The following is a 23,319-nucleotide window of genomic DNA, read 5'->3' on the forward strand; positions in this document are numbered from 1 at the left end:
TATAAATTAATATTTGTGAAAAGAATAAATGGATGAAGGGCATTAGACAGTACTCAATTATCCAGTCTAAATTAGGAACACAAATCATTTGCAAGAAATCAGAGAATGGGGCTTTCCCAGCTTCTTACCACCTGAAAGCTCAGTTTACACTGACCTAGGGCCCAGTTCCAATCAGACAGACAATAGGAATGATAGCTGCAGCTGAGAGCAAATGGGCTAAGTCTGGAAAATGATTAAACCAGAAATCTCAATCCAAGTTTATCACCACCGCCTGTAGCTCCTCAGAGAAACCTGGCATTGACAACAGATTTAGTATGTTTACCTACGAGGAAGGCAAAGGAAAGCCATTATAAAAATTCACCTGCTTGGCTCACAGGTGGGCTCTTGGCTTTCCTCTCCTCTAAGGATTTAGCAATAACTCCTTCCAAGAATATTTCCATCTTGCTTAGGGAGAAAAAACAACATTTAAAAAAATTATACCACCTTCTCTGATATGGCAAAAATATTTATTAAAATTTTCCACATTTAAGCTTTATTACAAAGAGGCCTTCTGATTCATCCTTTCATCCTGGATGAGACAGTAAATGCTATATAACAGAATATAAAGCAGTAATGTTTTAAAAAAAAAAAAAATCCCTCCTAAAAATCAGTCCACCAAGTAGCACTGTGGAAGAAATGGGATTCTCCAGGACCTCAGAGAATTCAAAGTGGCACCTTCGGTGATCCAAAAAAACCAATTATATTCTCATGGTTGTCCTTTTGGTTCAAGATTAGAAGAGCTGGGTTTCCACCACCTGTTTTAAGAGGTAGCAATATGCTTTCTACTAGTTCACTATTTACTCCTCTGCGTGGCCTCAACAGAGTCTCATACCTCAGCCTATCTGCCTTTGGTGATGGCCAGAAGATCTTTAATGTCCAGGCAGCAAGGCTTCCTGCCAATCTCTACTTAAGATCCATGAACCGGATATCCATGATGAGAAGGAAGTTCTTGGGCAGTGGTCGAGGGGCTGGAGAGAGAACAGTAAACACCTGATGTTCCAGGTCCACACTGGTCACCACGATGAAGCCAGCCACACTGGTCTCGGAAAGGTTCTCCTCTGTGCCCTCAGCAGTGCTAACACTCAGGAGGTGGTGCACCATATCTCGGCCAGGTGTGACAGGTACTAGCTTGAGCTGATTGTCCTCCTGAGACATGCCCAAAGGCAAACAGGAGTCTGGAATGGTGGGTGCCCCAACTTTGTAGATTTTCACATCTGAAAATTTGACATTGAAGGCATGGGGATAGAAACAGCCCCGGAATCCATAGAAATACTCACGGATACGCTCATCCCTACATTCCCGCCGGAAGTCTTTGGAACGTTCAACCACACCCCCCGATTTAGGGAGCAGCACAGTGCGGACAAAGTGAGGCAGGTCCCGTTTTAGTTCATTGTACAGTCGTTCTTGATCCAGAACCACTACCACATCGACCTCAAAGGCTGAAGCTGCGTGCACCAAGGCCTGGTACCCAGAGCCCTTGACCCAGCCACAGGTGTTAATGACACAGCCACTCACAGAGGCCCTTCGGTTCACTTCACACCTTTGATTGAACACGTCCGCTAACCGAGATGTAATCTGCAGAAGAGAGCATCAAGGTGAGGAAAAAAACCACAAAACAAACAAACTCATAGCTACATAGAATAAGTGGCTATTAGGTACAAGAAAAAAATGACATTCTTAATGACTGTGGTTTTAACCTGTAACATGGATTTCATTTTTATGTTGCTTCTTCTACTGTTTCATGTCCTAAGTAGAAATTTAGTAAATTACTCAAGAACAGGGCCACAGGGATGCCTGGGTGGCTCGGTTGGTTAAGCGACTGCCTTCGGCTCAGGTCATGATCCTGGAGTCCTGGGATCGAGTTCCCCATCGGACTCCCTGCTAGGCAGGGAGTCTGCTTCTCCCTCTGACCCTCCCCCTTCTCATGCGCGCGCTCTCTCTCTCTCTCTCTCTCAAATAAATAAATAAATAAATAAATAAATAAAAAAGAACAGAGCCACAGAAACGTTTAACAATCTGAGGTTGACTTCTATTTGAAGCTGTCTTTTCCGAAATCATGTGGCCATCATACCAGCTGAGAGGGAGCAACGAAATGGTCACAGACGATTTCAATTAGCACACTTTTGCACAACTTTCTACCCTAATAGCAGCCCTTCCCTCCATCCCACCTTGGCTCTGACCTTATTATAAAGCTTGATGTTGGTGCCAGGAGTGGTGGAGCCAAAATGATATACCAGAGGGGCTTGGATAGAGAATCCCTCTTCAACATCTGCTGGCCGCTCAATGTAGAGGGCCCCCATGGTACCAGGGATGGAAACGGAGCCCTGGCCCACATCCAGCTCCACATAAGTGGGACGGCGGCCCAAACGCACTGCGTAGTTGAGCAGTAGACGACACACTGTGGACTTGCCCACATCAGTGGGGCCCACTACCATCACCCGGGGGCCTCGCTCTTCTTCCTTCTCCGCCTGCCTCCTCATCTGCTCCAAAGCTGTGTGAGTGTTGAGATAAAGCAACATAGGTGTGTCCTTGGAGACGTAAGCCACCTCGGTGCGGCCACTCAGCTGTAAAGAACAGCCATGCCAAGTGAAAACAGCCACCTTGGCACCAGCATCAAAGGTGAATTTCTTGTTTCGGGTCAGCTCTGTGCCAAAGATTTCTGCCATGCCGGCCAGCAGCTCCAACTGAACTGACTGAGATGCCTCCACCTCAAAGCGAAGTTCTGTTTCACGCTCTAGTTCAAATTTAGTTGTTGGCTTCTTGTCATCGTTGGCCTCCTCTCCCATCTTTTCTGTGTAGCTGCTGTACCTAGAACACAAATTAATTATCAGATCTAAACGGAAGTTACGACGCTGTTCAAGATCCTCCCATGGATAGTTTCCCTTACCTTGCTTTGTTTTTCTCCCTACGTGTCTCACTATGTATTTGTTTATTGTCTGACTACCCCCGCTGGAATCTAAGGGTTGGGCAGTCTGGTTTGCTGCTGTATCTCCAGTATTTAGAATAGGGCTTGACAACCCGAAGGCACCTCGTAAATTCACCGAGTGAATAAATGATTCAGACATAAAATTATTTCTACACATTGACCTAAGACTTGATTATATCACCTCCATAGCTCCTTTCGTCACTCTATTGGGATACTCCACTTGAGAGGGCAACAGAAGTCCACTCCCCAACTCTCTTAACAAGAAAGGGCGTCTGCGATCTGGATGCAAAGCAGAAAATACTGGGTTTGGACTTAGAGCAGTAACGCCCCGCTCAGCAACTGCCAAGTACCGTCGTTAGACAAATCACCTTATCTCTCTGGACCTCTTCCTCGGCTGTCAAGTGGAGGCACTTAGGCTTCCTCTCACAAAGTGTTGTTCCGGGCACTGCTGAAGGAAAAAATTACTTCGTGGTCTAGAAAACGCCGAGAAATAGTGAAGAATGATCTCCGATCGCGAATCGCAGCTCTAAGTCCAGTATCTGTCCCGGGACCCCCAGACGCCGAAATCCGTCCTGGCCCTAAGGGGGCGACGGTTGCATTCCCGAGCCTGTTATCTCACCTGTGCAGCCACAAACCCAAACCCGTAAATGGAAGAGACCCGAAGACACCTAAACCCAACAGCACTCCACGCTCGCCCAGACGAACGCCGGAAACAGAGGGGGTTCCGCACTTGCGCAATGGAGAAGCCGAGGTCGCGCGATGCCTCTTGGGATGTGTAGTTTTGCCCGAATGGCCTCAGGCTGCTGTGCTCGCGCAGCCGCTCGGCCTTCTGGGAGTTGTAGTTAGGGGATTGTTTTGCTCGTGACGCCAAAGGTGGGCGGGGCGGCGGCCGTCATTGTTAGCGAAGTTGGCCAGCAGTGGGTAGGAGGAGAGGCGGTTACGCCCCGCACGAGGCGGGGACCCGCCAAGGAGCCAATGGTTGCCGAGGCGCGGCTATGTGCGGACTCTAGCACCAGTGTTCCCGCTCACCTGCCGCGGGGGAAAGAGAAGGGCGGTGGAGAGGCCCTTGGTGGGTAGCGGGAAGGCGGGGGAGGAGGAGGGTGTGGAGGGGAGGAGGAGGGTTTGGGGGGCGGGAGGGAAGGGGCTGGTTAGGCTCGCCATCTGGGTCCCACGACCATCCGCTTGCCTGGACCACAAGCCAGGAGGTGGGGGGAAATCTGGGAGTAAGGAAAAGTGGAGGAAAACAGCCTGTCAGAGGCAAACCTGGGCTGTCCTCCCCTCTCTGACACAGCGCTTGGCACCTAGAGGGCATTAATTTTTTTTTTCTTTTAATAAAAGAATAAATATCCAAGAATTTCTTCCAGTCATTACCCAACAACGTCTCTCCTCTTGAGAGGGAATTTATGTTGGTGACTCGTTTTCCCTCCCTGAATTCCTGACAGTTCTACAAAGCCAATCATTTATTCCACAGGCGACAGTTTGGGCCACATCTATAATCTTCAGGAGCTTGGGCTTTGGAATCTTGTGCTCTGCTTTGCCACTTTCTTGCTGTGTGACTTTGGGCAAATCAGGCATAAATGCTCTGAGACCCAGTTTCTGGTCTGTAAACAAGGATAATAACAGTACCCAACCTCTTAAAGTTGTTTTAAAGATTGAATGGGATGATACTGTAAAGTACTAAGCACAGTGTAACAGGGCATCTGATGTTAGCTTTTAAGTTTTTATTATAGGCTGAGGAGGGGGAGCTCTAATAATACCGTCCATTTGTACAATAGTTTAAAATTTTCAAAGCCTTTTCCAGTATCTTCTTTCACAGCCAACCTATAAGGTCAGTTTTATCATCTCCAATTTCAGATGAGGAAGGAGACTAAGGTAGGTGAAGGGACTTGCCCAAGTTAGGACTCAAGCCCAAGATTTGGGATTCTGAGTCTAGTTATTATAGTAGCAAACACTTACATAGTGTTAGATGCCAGGTACGATTCTCTGAGTTTTACAGGTGTAAATTCATTTAATCCTCACAGGAGTCCTATGAAGCACATACCATAATTAACACCCCCCAGTTTACGGATGAGTAACTTCCTTCAGTCCAACTCCCATGGTTACTCTGGATCAAGAAGCCCAGGACGATTATTTTCTGGGTTGCGTCTTTCACACCCACCTTGCTTTAGCACTCATTCTGTCCGAGTGCCATCCTCACTTCCCAAGGCTTATTCCTTAATGGTTTGCTTGAATTCATTCATTCACCACACATGCATTAGTTCTCCAGCGAACTTTCAGGTATCCCATAACTTTTCACCACTCTTCAAAAACTCAGTTCCAGGTTTCTATTTGCAAATTCTCTCCCGGAATAAGCTCAGCCTCTCCTCTTTCCCTGCAGTCTATTTCCCAGATCTGTTTCTTCACCTCCACACTCTGTCCCTTGAGGCAATTTCTTCCAATTATCTGAAGGTCATCTTTATTTGGCTTATTTATATATCCATCTCAAGCTGAACTTAGGGAAAATAAACTCTTCTTGCCTTTAGATTATCTCCATTTCACTCCCCCCCCCCTTTTTTTAAGTAATCTCTGCCCCCCATTGTGGGGCTCTGACTCACAACTCCCTTCCCCCACCCAGATCAAGAGTCACAAGTTCCACCTACTGAGCCAGCCAGGCCCCTTCCAATTCACTTCTTAAACAGAGTGAGGACACAACATTTACAGCATGCATGCTTGCCTACACTCTCTCATCTTCCTTGTCATCTTTCACCAAGCGTTCCTGCCATCTCCACTCCCACCCCCAAAGAATACTGTCCTCATATGTCTTTTTCATTATCCTCTCCAGTTAAACCCTTGATCATTTTCTTCCTGAGTTAATTGGTATCCCCTTTTTTTTCCTCCAAACTTTCAGTCCTTGCCCTAAGAACTACTCACCTACCTTTCCCCCACTTCCCGATGTTTTCCTCAAGAATGGTTCCTCAAATTCCTCCCCCCACTTACCTTTCCTCTTTCATCTGCTGCCCAGACAGAAACAATTCTTTCTTTACCCAGTTATCCCTCTCAGTTCCAGTTCCAGACTTCTGGTAATATCACTCAAGACACTTGCACTGTGTTTTCAGAATTTATCTTAAACCCCAGAATCTTCCCAGATTAAATAGAATTACTTTTTTTTTTAAATTTTATTTATTTGAGAGAGAGAGAGAGAGCACAAGCAGGAAGAGTGGCAGGCAGTGGGAGAGGGAGAAGAAGTCTTCCTGCTTAGCAAAGAGATCCTGGGATCTTGACCTGAGCAAAAGGAAGAGGCTTAAGCGACTGGGCCATCCAGGTGTCCCTCCTGGTACTTTTTCATACCCAGCTAGCAATGCCTCCCATTACCCACATTTCCCTACTCCTCCCTTGCCTTACATGTGAAAAGACAAAGGACCCATGAGCTGTCCTTTCTGAGTACCTATCTCTGTCACACTTCATTTTCTAGATGGTAGCCTCTGTTAGAAATTGGGGCTTTTATCTTAGAGGATATGTTCCATATCCACACACTTCAGAGATACGCACAGGACAGCACTCCATGAGAAACAGAATCTGAGTCAAATGAAATGTAATTGGAAGCTGCTAGAAAAATAGCCCTGAAAAGTGTAAGTTCTTCATAAGGTATAAAGTTGGTATGTGTCTCTTGAGATGTCAGAATTTAATAGTAAATCCTCTCTGGGGTTCCGGGTATGAAGCTGAAAACAGTGTTTGGAAATAACTACAGTTTACTAAGTGTGGATCGTATGCCAGTCACTTTTTCGGTATTTACATGCTACCTCACTTTACTTCACATCTCCATGAGGTAAATCTTAGGAGGAGTGGAAAACTGGCGGCACAAAGATCAGAAACTTGTCCAGGGATTCCTGGTGAGTGTACTGGCCAAGATGGTACTCAAACTCAGGTCCCTTTGAGACCAAAGCCAGACCCCTGGACCTTGTCTGAAGATGCGGCTCGACTGCTGTTTTGTGATCATCTTCTCTGGCAAGGCTCTGCACTAGACATTGCAGTCTTGGGATGCAGAGAGGAGTTTCCCAGAGGACCTTTCTCAGAAAGTTTACAGCCCAGTAGAGAATCTTACGTAATGTGGGTGTCTCTCTTCCCGAAGCACAAGTAACTTGGAGGTAGCTGAGGAGAGGTTCCTGCTTGTGAGAGGTCATATTCTGTCTATGACTCCTTGAGGGGCATTAAGCTGAGGCTACGAGGCTTGGAAGTGCCCAGTTCAAGCTTGGGGAGCACAATGTAACCATCAGTATGTCTTCTCCCTGTGTCAGGGCTGGTGTCCGGGCTGAGATGGGAAATATATCCTCTTGAACGTGTGCACACGCCTAGTTCTCTGCATCCATCTCTCACTGTCACTGCCTGGCCACCTCCTTCCCTCCAGCCTGCCACCCGTACTCCATCCTTGCCCAGCCCTGTCCTTCCCCCAGGTTCCTTCTGTCTCCTTGGCCACACTGCCTTCCTCCTCAGCAACCAGCCTCTCCTCTAGCATCCCTCCTCCCGTCCTATCCGTCTGCTCCCACCCCCCTGCTCCCTCCCCTAGACCCATCCCTCGACGCCTGCCCCCTCCTTTCCTCCCAACCCGCCTCCTGTGTCTCCCAGCCCTGCTCTGACGTGGGAGGTGAGGGGGTGGGGGGATGGATGACTCACAGTGTTATGATGCAGTTCCACAACACACAGCTACATTCACCCACAGACCGAGGTACAGACGAGAGACAACCTCTGGCCCCCCCAGCAGCTGGCCAGCTTGGCAGCCCCAGTCTCCAGCCCCTAACTACCTTCCCCCGCCCCCATCCCCTTCCCAATTGAAGGAGCGGAGAGAGAAGAGAGAAGAGTGAGCAGAGAGATTGAGAGAGAGAGAGAGAAAGAGAGAGAGATAGACGGAGATCTCTGGAGCAGACCTCAAGGTGAGGGGGCAGCCCTTCTCCAAATGAATTTTTTTCCCTTTCGCAAATTTCCTCCTCCTGCTGCGTGTTGCTTTCTCCCCATTGCAAAAGCATTATTCATCCACCCTTTGTCCTCCCTTCCCCCTCCCCGCTGCCTCCGCTCCCTTCTCAGCTCCTCCATCCCTCTCAGGGCTCTGACGGTTCCCGCACTTATTTTCCGGCAACTTTGGCTGCTGCATCAGGCCTCACTGTTTATTGTTTTGCTGCTGGTGCAGACCCCCAAAGCCCGCCCGGAGGCTGGCTGCGCTGCTAATTATTTGGACCATACCATGCCGAGAACGCCAGCCCGGGAGGGGGGGGGCGGTGAAACCTCGGAGCAGATGAGAAAATCCATTGTGAGCAGGTGTCGTGTCCCCCACCCCCAACCAGGCACAGGATTCGCACCTGGTTCCTCAAGTCTCCGCCTGGGCGCCTCTGCTGTCAGCGCTGGTTGCTCAGCACCCCCCTTCCCCCAGCGCTCCCTCTCCCCCACCTCCCACGGTCCAGCCCCATCTCACTTGGGGGAATATCCTCTCCCCTGCACTCAGCTTGCCTTTGTTTTTTCCGTCATTTGCCCAACTTGATTCTTCCTGTGATCTGAGCCAGGGAAGCAATGACCCCAGCTCCCCCTCCTGTGAGTGAGTCTCTGGCCTTCTGTGCAGCCTCTCCTTGGCCTGATGGGGAAGCCGGGGAGAGAGAGGGAGGGAGGTGTGTCGGAGGCCCGGGGAGGAGATAGAGAGCAAGGACCCAGCCTGGCCCCCTGGCTTGGCCCCTGGCAGGTGCACTAGGTGGAGCGCAGCAGAGGGGAGCTCACAGGCAAAGTTGAAGGCAGACCCGGGAAGTGGGCGCTGAACAGTGGACGCTGGTGAGGAGGGCCCCTCTTCTGCGGCCAGAGCCCAATGTCACCCTGAACTCAGCTCAAGGTGTCTTTCTGGGGCCCAGCCAAAGGTAGAGGACCTCAAACTGATGATGAGCTCTGTCCGGGGTGGGGGTTCTGTGGGGAGACTGGCCTGGTGGCCCCAGGAAACACTGGAACGGCTGGGGCGCCAGTGGCCACCACAGGGCACAGGATGAGAGCCTGCTTGCCCAGGCTACTCGCAGTCATGCCACTTCTGCTCTGCTTAGTGGCCTTGTGTTGCCAGAGTACCCAGCTGGCACCTCGGAACCGGACTTGAGCTAAGTCACCCACGGCAGGCCTCAAGGCCCCATGGAGGAGAAGGCAGAACCTCACCCGTTTATCAGAGCCAACAGGGGGCCCCTCCCTTCTTATCCGCTGCCTCTAGCACCCTCTGCCACTTTGGGGTTGGAGTCTGGGCGGATACTGACCTCTCCCTCAACATTCCTAATCCAAACCCAGCAATTTTATCTAATGTCACCCACAGAGTCACTGCTGTTTGTCCCTACTCCAGGGAGAAGGTGGAAACGTTCTCCTCATTGTACCCCCACACCTAGGTTTTGAAACTAGGAGTCCCCCCCACTTCTGCAGTGGACGTCGATCCAACACCACACCACACAGCCCAGGAGGGCAGCCATCCCTGCCGTGATCCCCATTACCCATTGCTTCCAGCTGTTAGATTTGCCTGAAGGAAAGATATTTTTCTCTCCTAGGGCTGGATGTCCAAGTCTTTAACTGAGGCTAAGGCAACAGTGAGCAAAGAGCAGTAGAGACCAGAGGGGCTCAGAGGCTGAGAAAAGAGCCAAATCGCTGTTTCTGAGCAGGAACGAGTGGACCAAAGTGCAGGGCTGGCAAGCGGCCACGTCTGAGGTCTTTGGTACCAAAGGAGACATCCATGAAGTTCTAATTCCCAGAGTGCAGGACCCCAGCCCCAGGACAGAGCTAAGCAGGGTGTGTGTGCCTGCCTGCCTGCCTTTTGGGCCGGCTTCTCCCCTACACAGAATGTATGAAGGACTGATTGCATTGCAAATGGAGGCCGCAGAAGAGAAAAACCGCCAGGCTTCCCCAACTTGTCAAAGGCTCTGAACCCGAGCCTAGCAGCACACGTGGGGTGCAGACCCTCACAAAAGGGCTGAAACCCAGGAGAGAGGACACTTGCCAATGACGATGCTCCCATGGCAGCGTTGGTACCAGCAGGCTGCTCTCAGTGGAAAACGGCGAAGGCTCCTCCTGCCCCAGGAGGGAGAGACACCACCTCTCCGGCTGTGGCATCAGAGGCCTGGAACAGCTGCCAGTGCAGCCGGGAATCCAGGGGACTGGGCGATGGCGCGACTGGCACACTGAGGGTCCCTGGTGGGGGGGGGAAGTCAGGGCAGGGCGGAGCGGAGCCCATCTTCCCCATTCCTCCTGGGGAGGGGCTCTTCTGGAGGTCAGGGCTCTCCTGATGCGCTCTTTCCTCTTCCCAGGTGACTTCCATTTCTATCTGGTTCACGTCTGGGGGGGCCCTGGCCGGGCAGCCCCCCCACATTTCTCCTGCCCTGAAACACGGCTCTAGCCAACCTGCTCCGCTGCTTCACCTGCGACCGTCTGTGCGGGGGCTGCACGGCACCAGCCCCTCCGGCCCGCCAGGGCATTGTCCTCCAGCCTGTCATGCCCAGCTGCGACCCTGGCCCGGGCCCTGCCTGCCTCCCTGCCAAGACGTTTCGCAGCTACCTGCCCCGTTGCCACCGCACGTATAGCTGCGTCCACTGCCGCGCACACCTGGCCAAACACGATGAGCTTATCTCCAAGGTACGCCAGGTGGGGCTCCGCCACGTCTCTCCCACCAGGACTCACCGAGGGGAGAGGCAACAAAGGCTGTCCGCCCTCTCCCTCGCCCCTGGGGGGGGCTCAGGCAGTGGGGCCAAGGGCAACCCAGCAGTCACTATCTGTCCTATGTCTCCACAGTCTTTCCAAGGGAGCCACGGCCGAGCCTACCTGTTTAACTCCGTGTGAGTCTACCTCTCTCTTTGTGTGTATGTGTGTTCGTGAGTCCGAGCAACTTTCCATTGCGGAGAAAGGGGGTGAGCCATCAGCAGGTGGCCTTGCACCTTTGGCTCTTGCCTCTCCTTTTGCCAAGGGGTCCAGAAACTCAGTCCTTGGTTCTCTCGTGGAGAGTCTGGGCAGAACTGGAACCGCTGCCCTGGAGAGGAGAGGCCCAGGCCCTAGGCATTCAGGGGTGGAGTGTGGCCGGCCAGGGCTTCCCATGGGGTGGGCTAAGTGCTCTCCAGGCGGAAGTTCCTTTGGGCTATTTGGGGGCCTAACTGACAGAATGACTCCACTGGTGCCGGGTCCTTCGTGTTTCCTGAGACAGGGTCAACGTGGGTTGCGGACCCGCTGAACAGCGCCTCCTGCTCACGGGGCTCCACTCGGTAGCTGACATTTTCTGCGAGAGCTGCAAAACCACCCTGGGCTGGAAGTATGTAAGTACCTAGAGAGGGGGCCACCCTCTCACATGGACGCTCGTCATGGCCCCCTGAGCCCTAGGGACCACTGCAGGCTTTTGCATGGTCCAAAGAAGCAGGGAGCTCGTTGCTGGGCCAGACTGCGCAGGGGCTTTGGGGGGGCAGGGGTAGGAGCCCTGGTAGGAGGAGGACCTGGAGGGGGTTTGTTTTGTCCTACATTCACTGCTTCCCCTCCACCAGGAGCAGGCTTTTGAGACAAGCCAGAAGTACAAGGAGGGGAAGTACATCATTGAAATGTCACACATGGTGAAAGACAACGGCTGGGACTGAGGGGCTCAGGCAGGCTGTGCCCTTCCTCCGCATGCCCACCCTCCCCACACCTGTCCCCTGGCCCTGCCAAGCAGTCCATACCAGCATGAGTACTGCCCCACCCCTGGGGGGGAAGCCGGCTCCCACCACCCCTCCCCCCCTCCACCTCATCACCCCCAGGCCCCTTTGGAAGGGTGGTCTGGGGTACCCCAGGGGTGTTCAAGGCTCAGGAGTGGGCAGCAGTCAGGGAGAGAGAGCTGGGGAAAGAGGATAGTTGTGGGTCCTTCTAGCCCTAAGGTCCTGAAAACGGAGGTGATGGCAGGGCATAGGTCAGGCAGAAGACCATGGAAGGACCCATTTTTGCCCTAATCTCATGTTTGAGTGAACGGAGGACAAGCCTTAGGCATGGGGCTGGTAGGTCCCAGGCCACAGGACAGCAGATGAGAAGGGGCTTGAATTGGAGTGAAATTTTGGCCTCAGACACCGAGAGACACCAGTCTCTGAGGGTGAAGTTTCCCGCCCCCATTTGTAGGAGAAAGGATTCGGGGGTGTAAGGGGAGAAAAAAAAAATCCCAGATCCCAAGCCCTGGGAAATAAAAGAATCACAGGGGTTTCCATTTCACTCCACTTTTTAGTTCATCTTGGCACTAAAGAGGCACTTTCGAGTATCTTCGCCAGTGGGTGGGGTGGGGAAAGCTGCTCCTGTAACAACCCCCACCCCAGCTGGCTGTTTCCAGCATGAGCAGGCTTTCTGGGCGTTCTCTGAGGCCCAGTCACTGCTCTCTGGGACCCAGTCCCTTGGAGGGGAGGTGGGACATCAGTGCCACGGGGTCAGGCTTCCTCGTGGCTGCCACCAGCGAACGAAATTTTTGTATGATATATAAAGTGTTTGGGTCTATTTTTAATAAAAAGGGGAAAAGCAACTGTGAGGGACTCTGTCCTCTTGACTGTCCTTCCCGTGTACCTACCATATACTATTCTGTCACCCCCCCCCCCCCCCCCCCCCGCCCCCCAGGGGCCTGTCCCTTCTCACCACTAGAGGGCAGCAACTGCTTTGTCTGTATCAAGACCCCACTTGAGCTTTAACCAGGGGTTGGGTCTTCAGGTGAGGTCTGCTTAGTGAAGAGGGAGCTTTTGCAAGCTGTGTTCCAGCGGGAGCGTCCAAATCAGCTCCTCTTCCAGAGCCCTTGACAATGAATCCTGTTTTTGCCTGGATCCGGGACTGGGCACCTGGAAGGGTCTCTTCCCTGAACAAGGGTGTCCTTGAGTCCTATTGCTTTTCAGCCTGGTTTTGAAATGTCTGGATCAATTCGTGGCCACACTTACAGCTGAAAGGAAAATCGATGAACGCAAGGTGTTGCCCCAGCACAGCAGAGACCAAGTGGAACGAAATGGCTCAAAAACCGCAGCATCAGGGCCACCGTGTGACCCACGCGCAATTTCTGGCAGTGATATGAAATTCCCATTGTTATTTGCTGGGTCATTGACAACTGCGGGGAGGACTGTACACATCATAAAAATACTTTTTTTTTTTTTTTTAAAGCTAGCTTGTATCCAGATTCGTTCACTGATATCGCCGATCTTTGTAGAGCACCCGTGACCTGCCAGGCATTGTGTTCAGCACTGAGGGGGCAGTGGAGAACAAGGCAGCTGTGGCCTGACTTCGGGGGACTTTCAGTCCTTCCTGCTAGGGAAGACAAACAATATCGAGCCAATTCTAGGAACAGGGGACAAGGGCTCTGGGCAGCATTTTCTGGAGCTCCTAGGAGAGGCTTAGCCTAGATTTGAGGAGTCAAAGACAGAGGTGATGACTGATGGCACGTGGAGGAGGAGCCCTCGGGTGGGCATAGGGGGAAGTGGGGAGGGGGACTGTTTCAGACACAGAGAACTTTGTGTGTCAAGCGGCTTAGCTTAATTTGAGGAGGGAATAGAAGTTTCCCAGCGCTGGAGTGGAAATGCCAGTGGGTGAGAAAGAGGACACAGGAAAGACAGACCATTTAGGGATCTACATTTCATCCCAAGGGCATTGGGAAAACACTGAAAAATTCTTGTTTTTCTAACAAGAGTGGCATGACATCATCAAATGGCTGTTTTGTGCCCAGAGAAGAGGCTCAAACAGAAACGTTAATACATGGAAGAAAGAAAGAAAGAAAGGAAGGAAGGAAGGAAGGAAGGAAGGAAGGAAGGAAGGAGAGGCTGTCTGGGCAAAAAGGTAGGAGGGAAGTAGAAGATGCAAGACAAATGCAAGCCACGAAAGGATGATGTCCAGCACCTCCCTCTGGGAGGCCTCAGAGGGCTGCCTGCAGGAAGGGATCCAGAAACCCTCGCAGTCCCACTTCCCGCATCAAAGTCCAGGAAGTCTTCTCTTCTCAAGCCCCAAGTGCTAACCCTGAAAATCAGGCACAAATTAGCAACCTTCTTAAAGTTCCCCAAATCAGCCCCCTTTCTGTTTACTTTCACAAATGTACATTAAGCTAACTAGACACTGTGGGAAACAGAGAAGTAAGTGGAGTACTCACTGCCCTCAAGTTCTTTGTAATCTCTCTGGAAAGAATCATTCTGTGGCCTTGGCTCCAGGGGTGCTACTTACTCTTCAAGGTCAGGCCATGGGCACTGCTGTCTAAACCTGGAATGCCCAGACAGGTGTACCCCGGAGAAGTATCGTTAATTGCCCTGTAGTTCCCATGGGGTCATGCTCGGAACTGCAGGTCTCCCTTTCATGCCCTAAAAGCTGCAGGTGTGGAATGCCAGGGGGCACACAGGTCCTTGTCCCTGGTGAGCAGTCCTTCCAGGTTAGCCCTTTTTCTTTGCTGTGTATCCACTTTTTGTCATGGAGGTCTACTCTGGTCCTATGAGCGATCCTCCCAACTTTCTCCACCCACCCTCCAATCCCAGCTTGAGCCTGGGAACTCTTCCTTCTGAGACAAGCCACCACTTTTGTCCTTAAAGGTTTGAGGTTTTGGAAGATACCCTCATACAACCAGCAGGTGGCATCAAAACTTTCCAGCCCTCAGCTCAGGCAGCCTCCCAGGGGACAGAACCGACTCAAATCTCTCCAGATAAGTCTACCAAAAAATGGTTGAGCTGGCAGCCTTAGGACAGGGTTACATCCAGGCTCTGCAGTCTAAAAAGCTGTGTAACCATGGACACCGTGCTTAAGCCTGTCTGGATCTCAGTGCTTTCATCTGTAAAATGGGGGTGTTACTTGCCAAGAAGTTCATTGGCTTCATCATCGAGGATGAAGTGTCTAGGACATCGAAGTGCTTCCGTTCATGTGAGCTGTTAGCATGGCTACTAAGAGGCTTCCCAAACTCTTACCAGGAAGATAGCTGATTGGTGCCCAGAGGGGAGAGGAGGTCTTGATGCTGAGGAGGCAGCCGGCGCTGGGTAGCACTACGCGGCCAATGCCCTTTTAACATTGCACTGCTAGTGGTAGGTGCAGACAGTAGCACAATGTGAAAAGAGCTCCGGCCCGCAGCAGACGCATGCCGGCCCTGCCCCCTCGTCCCTTCTCCCAGGCCCCGGCCCACTCAGCTCTCTTGGCCTCCCTCGGCCCCTTCTCATTTTTGAGACCCCTTTCCTCCCAACTCAGTGCTAACCCTCTATTTTGTGTCCCCTTCCTCCTTTGGCCTCCTTCCTCACATCCTTCCCATCGAGACTGCCTTTTTCTTAAGGTTTTGGGCGGGGGGGGGGGGGGAGACAGGGTCCATGGAGGGAGCTAAAGTGGAGACCTTAAGCTTGGCCCTCAGGTGGAAGGGACTGATAGCAACCACAAAAGTCTGGGGGCCATTCATGTGAAACTGTGTTGCCCTGGACGTGATCTCGGTCAGCTTCTCTTCTGGAGGAGCTTGCTGACCAGGACCACAGCACCATCTATTCTCCCCTACTCGAAAGCTCTCCCTCCTTAGTAGATAAAGGAGTTCTGGGCCTCAAGGGAACCAGTTCAGATGTACCTCCAGGACCAGAGTGTGGAAGAGCAGAGTCAGAGGTCCCAGCAACACCATGAAGCTTTCAGGTCTAAGGGTGGAAGCCGCAGGGGGAAGCCCCATCCATGGTCTTCAAATCCACCATATGCATTCAACACAGAACAAAATCGTGAGGGTGGTTCCCTCTCTCGTAGTGAGCATTAGGGATGGGCTTTCATTGGCAGTGAGATCAAAATGTGAGCTGTTCCTGATTTTACCCAGGGACTCCGCTTAGAGTCTTCAAGCTCACTCACAACTTCGCCATCCTATCCTATTCAAGCGGGCTTCAACATTGGATAAACAATCCTGAGACTGATCAAAACCCAAAACCAAAGGTTCAGAGCTCCAGCGTGGCCCATTCCTGGCTAAAGTGCTGGTCTCAGAAGCCTAACTCCAGTTCTGACCTGGTAAACAGTGCGCTCCCCAAAGGGGCAGAGGCTGGGGGTGGGGGTGATTCCTCAGGCACACCAATCAATGAAGGCCTCCATGGGATGGAGCCTCCTCTGGGAGATGCTCTCCTCCCCACTCCACAGCCAGCAGGAGGCCCAGAGGGCAGGCTTCCAGTTAGGAGCTCTTCCTCAGGGCTTCCCCTCCAGCTTCCTCCCACCCCCCCAGGAAGCAGGAGCCTTTGCTCCTGTGATGTGCAGACACGGGGCCCTGTCCCACAGTTTGCACAGTTGCAATGACGGAAACCAAGGCCCCGCTAGGGTCAGTCACCAGGACTTTGTGTTAGGCAAACCAGCCCCAGCTGGGAACTGGATCAGGCCAACAGGGAGCAGAGAGGAGTAAAGGCAGGACTGCCCAGTCTGCTTCAGGGAGGCTGGTGGAAGGTTATTCACCAAGGAGTGGCCAGATCTTTTCTTGGGCAGAGCAGGGAGAGGGGGCTAGGGCCCAGATCCCCTCAGCTCTCACACCCACCTCCTTCCAGAGCGGGCCCTGCGATTCACCAGCCAGCAGGGCCCCTCCCCCACCTTGGGCCCAGGAGCCATCCCCCAGCTCCTTCCAGAGGCGGGTGTAGAGACCGAGGAGGAAATGGGGGAGGGGAGGCCCCGGCTCAAGTTCTCTCCACTCCCCCTCCTCATTGGCCACCATCTTCCGGCCCCTGCCCCCCCAGAGCAGCAGGGGATGGGGCCCAGCCTGTGGAAGGGAGAGAAAGGGCAGGTGGAGGGTTAGCTGGAGCAGCAGGGGCAGGGGCTGGCCCCAACTGTCTCCTCCCACCCCCTCCCCGCAGCCATGGCGACAGGCGGAGGAGACCAGGAGGGTCGTGAAAGCCATGTTCTGTGAATGGGATGAGAGGGGCAGGGGGGAAGTGGAGGGTGAGGGGCTCTCTCCCTCAACACCCAACTGTGCCCCCCCCACAACACACACACCTCCAGGCTGGACCACACACGCGCGCACACAAACTCCCAGCCATACTTGCCACACAGCTCAGCCCTTACTCCACACTTACCCAAACAGCGAGCTCTGGAGTGTGAGCACACAGCTCCCCCACAACCCTGCACCCCTTAATACCGCACACTCTGAGCTCAGCAGCGGGCCTCCCACCCACTCACAGCCCCTTGGCTCACCCCACAACTTCTCAGGATGCAGAACTCCCTGCCCGGCTCCAGCCCCTCAACCCCTGCGTTCCCCTCCCCGCACACCCCCGCCAGGGCCCCCGTGCCCCGCACCCCCACACCCTCCCACACACGCTCGAGCACGGACAGATGGCCCAGCCTCAGCCCTGCCCAGCCGGGCCCCCCGCCCCTTCCCCACCACACCCCCCGCTGGAAAATGACAGGGAAGCCACCCCGGCGAGACATGCCCAGTGCTCCCCAGTCCGCCGTGGTTTCGAAAGGAGACCCCAAAGAGATGCCCACGAGTCGGGGAGCGTAAAGGGGGGACGAGAAGACGAGAGAAAGCCCAGACCAGCCCCTCCCCGCCCGAGAGAGAATAAAACCGAGAACCGCCGGCGTTACCCTTCTGGGAGCTCCCGATACCTACACATTGCTCTTCGTTACGTTCCTCTGCCTGCCACCTCCTTCTTCCCGGGCTCTTTCTCTGCCCTTCCCTCCCTCTCGGCTTCCCTCCCCGGCCTCGCTCCGCGTCTCGCACGCCCTCCCGCAGCCCGCCTGCCCTTCCCCCGGCTCGGACTCCGGGCCCCCGCGCCCCCGCGCCCGCCCCGCCGCCCGCCGCCCGGCCCGAGTCCCGAGGCCGGCCGGCCGCGGCGCCCTCGCCTCTGCCCGGCTCGCTCTTGCCCCTCGCCCCCTTTCTCCTTCCACACTCCCTGCCGTCCATCTTGAATACTTGGGATTCTTGAATGGAGTGAGCAGGATCCGCTCCCCCAGGCTCCCATTGGCTGTGGGTTAACCCTTTTGAAACGAGATCCTCCCTCCCATTGGCTGCCAGGCTCCCCTCTTCTCCCCCAACCCCCATCCCCTCCGCCTCCCAACAGCCGGCGGGGTCAGGGCGCTCCCGGGCGCCCCCTCCCCTGGCCTCTCACCCCCTGCCCCCGCCCCTGGACGCCCCTCTGCCCGCTCTTTCCATCACCCCCCTCCCCCACCCACGGGGTTGCAGGTGGAGGCAGGTCTGGTTCCCGCCAAATGCGGCCCCGAAGCTGGGGTGGCAGAAACCCTGTTCCCAGATGCCCCTTGTGCTGGACTTGGAGACCTTGTTCGATGTAGGGGTGCGATTTCCTGTCCCCCTGCAGCCCCTCCTGGAGCAGAAGTACCTCTCCAACAGGGAATCCGTTCAGCTTTCCGCCTCGCCCGGGAGAGCTGAGAGCTCCTGAGCCCTCCCTAACTGGGCAGCCCCCTGGGCTGGGCAGGAAGAGATGGCAGCCCGGGAAAGATCTGAGGCTCTTCGGAAAAGCTAATTCCCTGAGTGCCGCGGGGCAAGGTCTGACCCTACCAGGAATGCGCAGCATCTGGAGCTCTGCTCAGTCACAAACATCCCCTGGGACCAGCCCGGCCTGGCCCACGTGCTAGGCCCACTAGGGGCTCTGAGTTGGGGGAGCCCAGAGAGGCATAGAGGAAGGAGGCAGCAGGGAGTAGGGTGCGGATCAGACCTGGCAGTGGGGAACCTTTGTTCTAGGCCCACATGTACCCATAACAAGCTTGCGGATGTCCTGTTTGCTCGCTGGGTCTCAGTTTCCTCATTTGCAATAAATTGGTCTGGCAGAGCATGGTCCTGTAGGAGTTTCTGTGTGAAGATGGAAATGTTCTATATCTGTATCACCTGATATGGTATCCACTAGCCACACGTGGCTATGAGCTCTTGAAATGTGGCCAAGGTGACCGAGAAACTAGCTGTTTAACTTCATTTAATTGTAATTACTTTTATTTTAAGATTTTTTTAAAGTAATATCCACACCCAATGTGGGGTTGGAACTTACAACCAACCCTGAGACCTAGAGTGGCCTACTCTGCTGACTCAGCCAGCCAGGCACCCCTGTAATTACTTGTAAATAGCCACATTGTAGCCCACTGGCTATCATATTGGACAGCATAGGCCTAGAATCCTGGTCCTGCTGGTAAGTAACATTCCATGATTCTTGTTGGGTGGGGGGTGGTTTGGCAGGGGGATTCTTTCTCTTCATCCTCAGGTACAAAATCCTCTAGATTCAAATCATGGATCACCAAGGCCATCAATGTCCAGGAACCGAGGTTCAAATCCCAGTCACCTCTCTCAGGAATCCTTTCCTTATGTTAATCTCTTCCTGACAAGGGAGATGAGATATGGTGTGTGTACCCACCATAACAGGGAAGGTTGGGGCTAGCGGGGAATTTGCAGGTTGGCCCCACTGTCTTGTTTTTTCAGGGATAGAAACCAAGATGGGGATGGGGTGATGGTTGTAGATGTCCCTGGCCCAAGGGCAAGCCGCAGGTTATTTTGCTTACAAACTAACACACATCCATACATTTAGTACATGCCTTTGGGCTTCTGCAGGGCCCCTCCACACACACCCTCCATACCCCCACCCCACCCACATACATCATTAAGTTCACTCATTAAATGTACTCTGACCCAGGACAAATGTATGGCTGATATCAAGGGATAGCCAGCTCCATGGGAAGGCCAGACTGGCTCCTGGGTATGCTGGGTTTACAAGAACCTAGGTAGCCACCAGATCCCGCTCCCTCAACCAGTGTGACTGAGTGACTCCATGGTGCCATCGTCTACCATGAGGAGAAAAAGCTGTGGGTCAGGAAAGTGAGAGAAAGTCATCCTTGGGCTGACCAGGAAGCAGAATGAAAGAAGGGCTGGGGCTTCTGGTGGAGGAGGGGTGCAGGGTGTCCACAGGCTCAGATTGGCACTCCAAGCCCTAACCCAGCAGAGGACGAACCGGGGCAGGGAGATAGTAGAGAGCGATTAATCTGCTTTGTCTTTATCCACTTCCCATGGCAGAGGGCCTCTGCTTCTGCCTGGGTAACGTGCCACAGGCAAACAGAAGACACGGTTGCCTGGAGAATGGCTTCTGTCTTCGATACTCCTTTACTTCCAGGTGAAAATTGCTAAATGGCTTCCTTGGGTAACAGACAGAGAAGGAGTTCAGAGGAAGAGGGACGGCCTCCCATGGAGAACGGAATCTCAGAAGGCTCCCTGGAGGAAGTAGCATCAAAGAACAGAAAAGATGTAGAGACAAGAAGATGAGAGAAAGGAGGAGTGTTCGGGGTGGGTGGGAAATTTAGTGAGAACCTAGGATGGATGAAGGGGAACAGCAAGGATGGAAAGGCGTGCTGGGACGGATCACGGAGGGCTTAGACACTTGCCTTTGGCCTCTACTCAGCTCCAAAGATACTGTTTTTCTTGAAGGTGCTCTTCTTCTTTTCCCCACCAAGAGACGCCTCCCATCTCTTCCTCCAACTACCCCACCCTCAGCTCTCGCTGCTCCCACTGTGGTCTGCAGGCCCCTTATTTATGTTCTACAAGCGTTCTTGCTAGGACAGAGTGGACACCAGGTCCCCATCAGGGGAGAAACTGTCCTCTGTCCCTCTCGGCTCAGTCTTCAGTCTTTGGATTTCCTCTGCCCAGGAATGGACGGCATGGAGAAAGCCTCACTTACCACCTTCCAAATCCCTGCTTGGCCCATCCGTCCTCAGGAAAGAGTTGAAAAGGAAGCCAGGAACAGCCAGACATGGTCCAACTTGTTATAAGAGTGTTAAAAAAAAAAAAAAAAGGATCCAGGAGCTCTTTGGCTCCTAGCCACCCCACTGCACTTCCACATTCTTCCCTCCTCCTCTGGGAGTTCCAGAATATCCCATGGCTTTGTAGTGGCCTCCCTTCCCCACTGTCCCCGCAGCAAGTCTGGGACCATTCTAGGTGTGCCCCTTTGTTTTCCTTCCTAACCCCCAGAGACCTATCCAGGGCGTACCACATGGAATTCTGCAATTGTGAGACGGGGAGACCATCTGCCCCAATTCTCCACCTCTTGGAAGGACTGAATTTGAAATGTTTGGGAAGTGGCTCCTAATTCACTGGACTGATACAGGCCTTTCTGTGGGAACCTCTTCAGTTTCCCCTCCTTCCAGGATAAGGGGCCTCTGCCTTTTTACCATCCTGCTTCTCTCTACTACTTATGTGTCTGAGTGCTTCCTGTGTGGAAGACTCTGGAATCATTGCTAGGACACATTCCTGGCCACAGGTGCTTCCCGTTGAGGGGTACCAGGCAGACACACAAAGAGGAAGTCAGACCATAACAGGTGCCCAAATAAATGTAAGAACTTTCTTTATGAGGCAAACCCATTTCCCTGAGGTCTTAACCCTATTCTTGCTTCATCAGTTGTCCCATGTGTTGTACCTCCAATCCCTTTCTGTGAGCCTAGGGCGAGGATCGGCAAACTCCAGCCCACGGGCCAAATCCTGCCCTCTGCCTGTTTGTGAATAAGGTTCATCAGAACCTGGCGGTGCCCATTTGGTTACAGACAGTCTCTGGAGGCTTTCACATTATAGCAGCAGAGCTGAGTGGTTGTGACAGAGACCACATGGCCAGCAAAATCTAGAATAACCAACTCTGTGTAACAAAAGTTTGCCAACACCTCATTCGCAGGCCGTTTTGGACCCTGGTGTCTCAACAAGCCATAATGGAACTCAAGAAAGGCAGCCAAGAAGGGGGGTAGTGCAGGGACATAGCCCAGACTTTTGTCCTTAGCGTACACAGGTGAGCAGGTCTCCCACACCCTCCTGGAAACTCCTCACTGTGCCAGTCGGCTTTTGACCTCCTCCTTACTAATCCTATGCTTCTCTCAATCCCCATCACACACAATCTCTCTCAAGCTTTTGACTCTCCGGACTATGTCAGAAATGCTCGTGGCTTGTGGAAGACTGGTCTCTCTTGGGTTGCCTCCTACTTCTCCAACTATCCCATCTCCTGTCCCTTCCCATGGTCCCTACTTCCCCTGCTCCCTACATACACACAGTCTGCAAGGATTTGTCCAGCCCTCTTCTCCCTCCATACTCTGTCACTCAACAAAATCATACACATGCCTGATTTCAGTAGTCAGAGAGAGAGCACAAGCTGGGGGTGGGGAAGCAGAGCCAGAGGGCAAGAGAGAATCTCAAGCAGGCTCCATGCCCAGCTCAGAGCTGCATGTGAGGCTGGATCTCACCACCCTAAGATCATGACCTAAGCCAGAATCAAGAGTCCGCCGCTTAACCAGCTGAGCCCCACTAGGCGCCTCAGTAGTCACTATGGCTAAGCCATCTATGTGGATGGCTTCCCAATGTACAACCTCTGAACTGAAGGCCAAGATTTCTTTTTTTTCTTTCTTTTTTTTTTTTTTAATTTATCTGACAGAGAGAGAGATCACAAGTAGGCAGAGAGGCAGGCAGAGAGAGAGGGGGAAGCAGGCTCCCTGATGAGCAGAGAGACCGATGTGGGGCTCGACCCTGAGACCATGACTTGAGATGAAGGCAGAGGCTTAACCCACTGAGCCACCCAGGTGCCCCAAGGCCCAGATTTTTTTTTTTTTAAAAGATTTTATTATTTATTTGACAGAGACAGAGATCACAAGTAGTCAGAGAAGCAGGCAGAGAGAGAGGGGGAAGCAGGCTCCCCGCTGAGCAGAGAGCCCGATGTGGGGCTTGATCCCAGGACCCTGAGATCATGACCTGAGCTGAAGGCAGAGGCCCTAACCCACTGAGCCACCCAGGTGCCCCAAGGCCCAGATTTCTAACAGAAGTCAACTTCAGTGCCTCCTCAGATGCATGTCTCACTGACCAAAGTGACAATGTCCAGAGTCAAACATGTCTTCCTCTACCTCTCACCTCACTTTTTTTAAAGCTTTAATTTATTTATTTGACAGAGAGAGACACAGCGAGAGGAGTAACACAAGCAGGGGAGTGGGGGAGGGAGAAGCAGGCTTCCCGCTGAGCAGGGATCCTGATGTGGGCTCCATCCCAGGACCCTGGGATCATGACCTGAGCTGAAGGCAGACACCCAATGACTGAACCACCCAGGCACCCCCTCTCTTCTCACGTAATCACCTTTGCTCTCCTTGCATCTGCCCCTTCACGGTTGCAGTTCCCGAGATCTGCCCTTGACTCTTCTCTCTTTGGGGGCAACTACATCCATTCTTACAATTTCAGCAATCACCAATGCATGAATCACTGTCAAATCTCCATGTCCAGGTATGTTTCTAGCTGCTTCTCTACATGCCCAAACATTTGCAAGAGGTAGACATCCATGCTTTTGCCTACGCAGACTTCATTCCCCTTCTGGTAACTACATCTTAGCTTTCCTTTGTGGAAACACCTATTCTCTACTTTCCATCCCCATGATCCACCTGAGGCTGACCTCATCTACCCCTCCAGGGGCAATCACACAACCCAGGTGTTA

General features: G+C 53.0%; 2 protein-coding genes across 6 annotated transcripts; one reads left to right on the plus strand and one right to left on the minus strand.

Annotated features, from left to right (window-relative positions):
• Nucleotides 1-495: 495 nt before the first annotated feature.
• On the minus strand, nucleotides 496-3,633 carry CLP1 (cleavage factor polyribonucleotide kinase subunit 1). Of its 4 annotated transcripts, XM_032846477.1 has the most exons (4): nucleotides 3,585-3,602; nucleotides 3,334-3,410; nucleotides 2,220-2,847; nucleotides 496-1,614 (listed from the first exon to the last, which is right to left on the minus strand). In XM_032846477.1, the coding sequence occupies exons 3-4, from the start codon at nucleotides 2,823-2,825 to the stop codon at nucleotides 943-945; spliced, it is 1,278 nt and encodes a 425-aa protein (XP_032702368.1). In that variant the 5' UTR covers nucleotides 2,826-2,847; nucleotides 3,334-3,410; nucleotides 3,585-3,602; the 3' UTR covers nucleotides 496-942. The 4 variants fall into 4 exon arrangements, with proteins under 4 accessions (XP_032702368.1, XP_032702367.1, XP_032702369.1 ...); XM_032846476.1 differs by having other exon boundaries at nucleotides 3,334-3,633; XM_032846478.1 differs by lacking the exon at nucleotides 3,334-3,410 and having other exon boundaries at nucleotides 3,585-3,621.
• A 3,955-nt stretch (nucleotides 3,634-7,588) lies between these two features.
• On the plus strand, nucleotides 7,589-11,867 carry YPEL4 (yippee like 4). 2 transcript variants are annotated; one of them, XM_032846507.1, is made up of 5 exons: nucleotides 7,589-7,872; nucleotides 10,252-10,585; nucleotides 10,733-10,776; nucleotides 11,139-11,247; nucleotides 11,470-11,867. In XM_032846507.1, the coding sequence occupies exons 2-5, from the start codon at nucleotides 10,436-10,438 to the stop codon at nucleotides 11,557-11,559; spliced, it is 393 nt and encodes a 130-aa protein (XP_032702398.1). In that variant the 5' UTR covers nucleotides 7,589-7,872; nucleotides 10,252-10,435; the 3' UTR covers nucleotides 11,560-11,867. The 2 variants fall into 2 exon arrangements, with proteins under 2 accessions (XP_032702398.1, XP_032702399.1); XM_032846508.1 differs by having other exon boundaries at nucleotides 7,605-7,872; nucleotides 10,252-10,576.
• Nucleotides 11,868-23,319: the final 11,452 nt, after the last annotated feature.

The sequence above is a fragment of the Lontra canadensis genome, unplaced genomic scaffold (assembly GCF_010015895.1).
Source record: "Lontra canadensis isolate GAN:19392208 unplaced genomic scaffold, GSC_riverotter_1.0 scaffold176, whole genome shotgun sequence".
Taxonomy (NCBI): Eukaryota; Metazoa; Chordata; class Mammalia; order Carnivora; family Mustelidae; genus Lontra; species Lontra canadensis.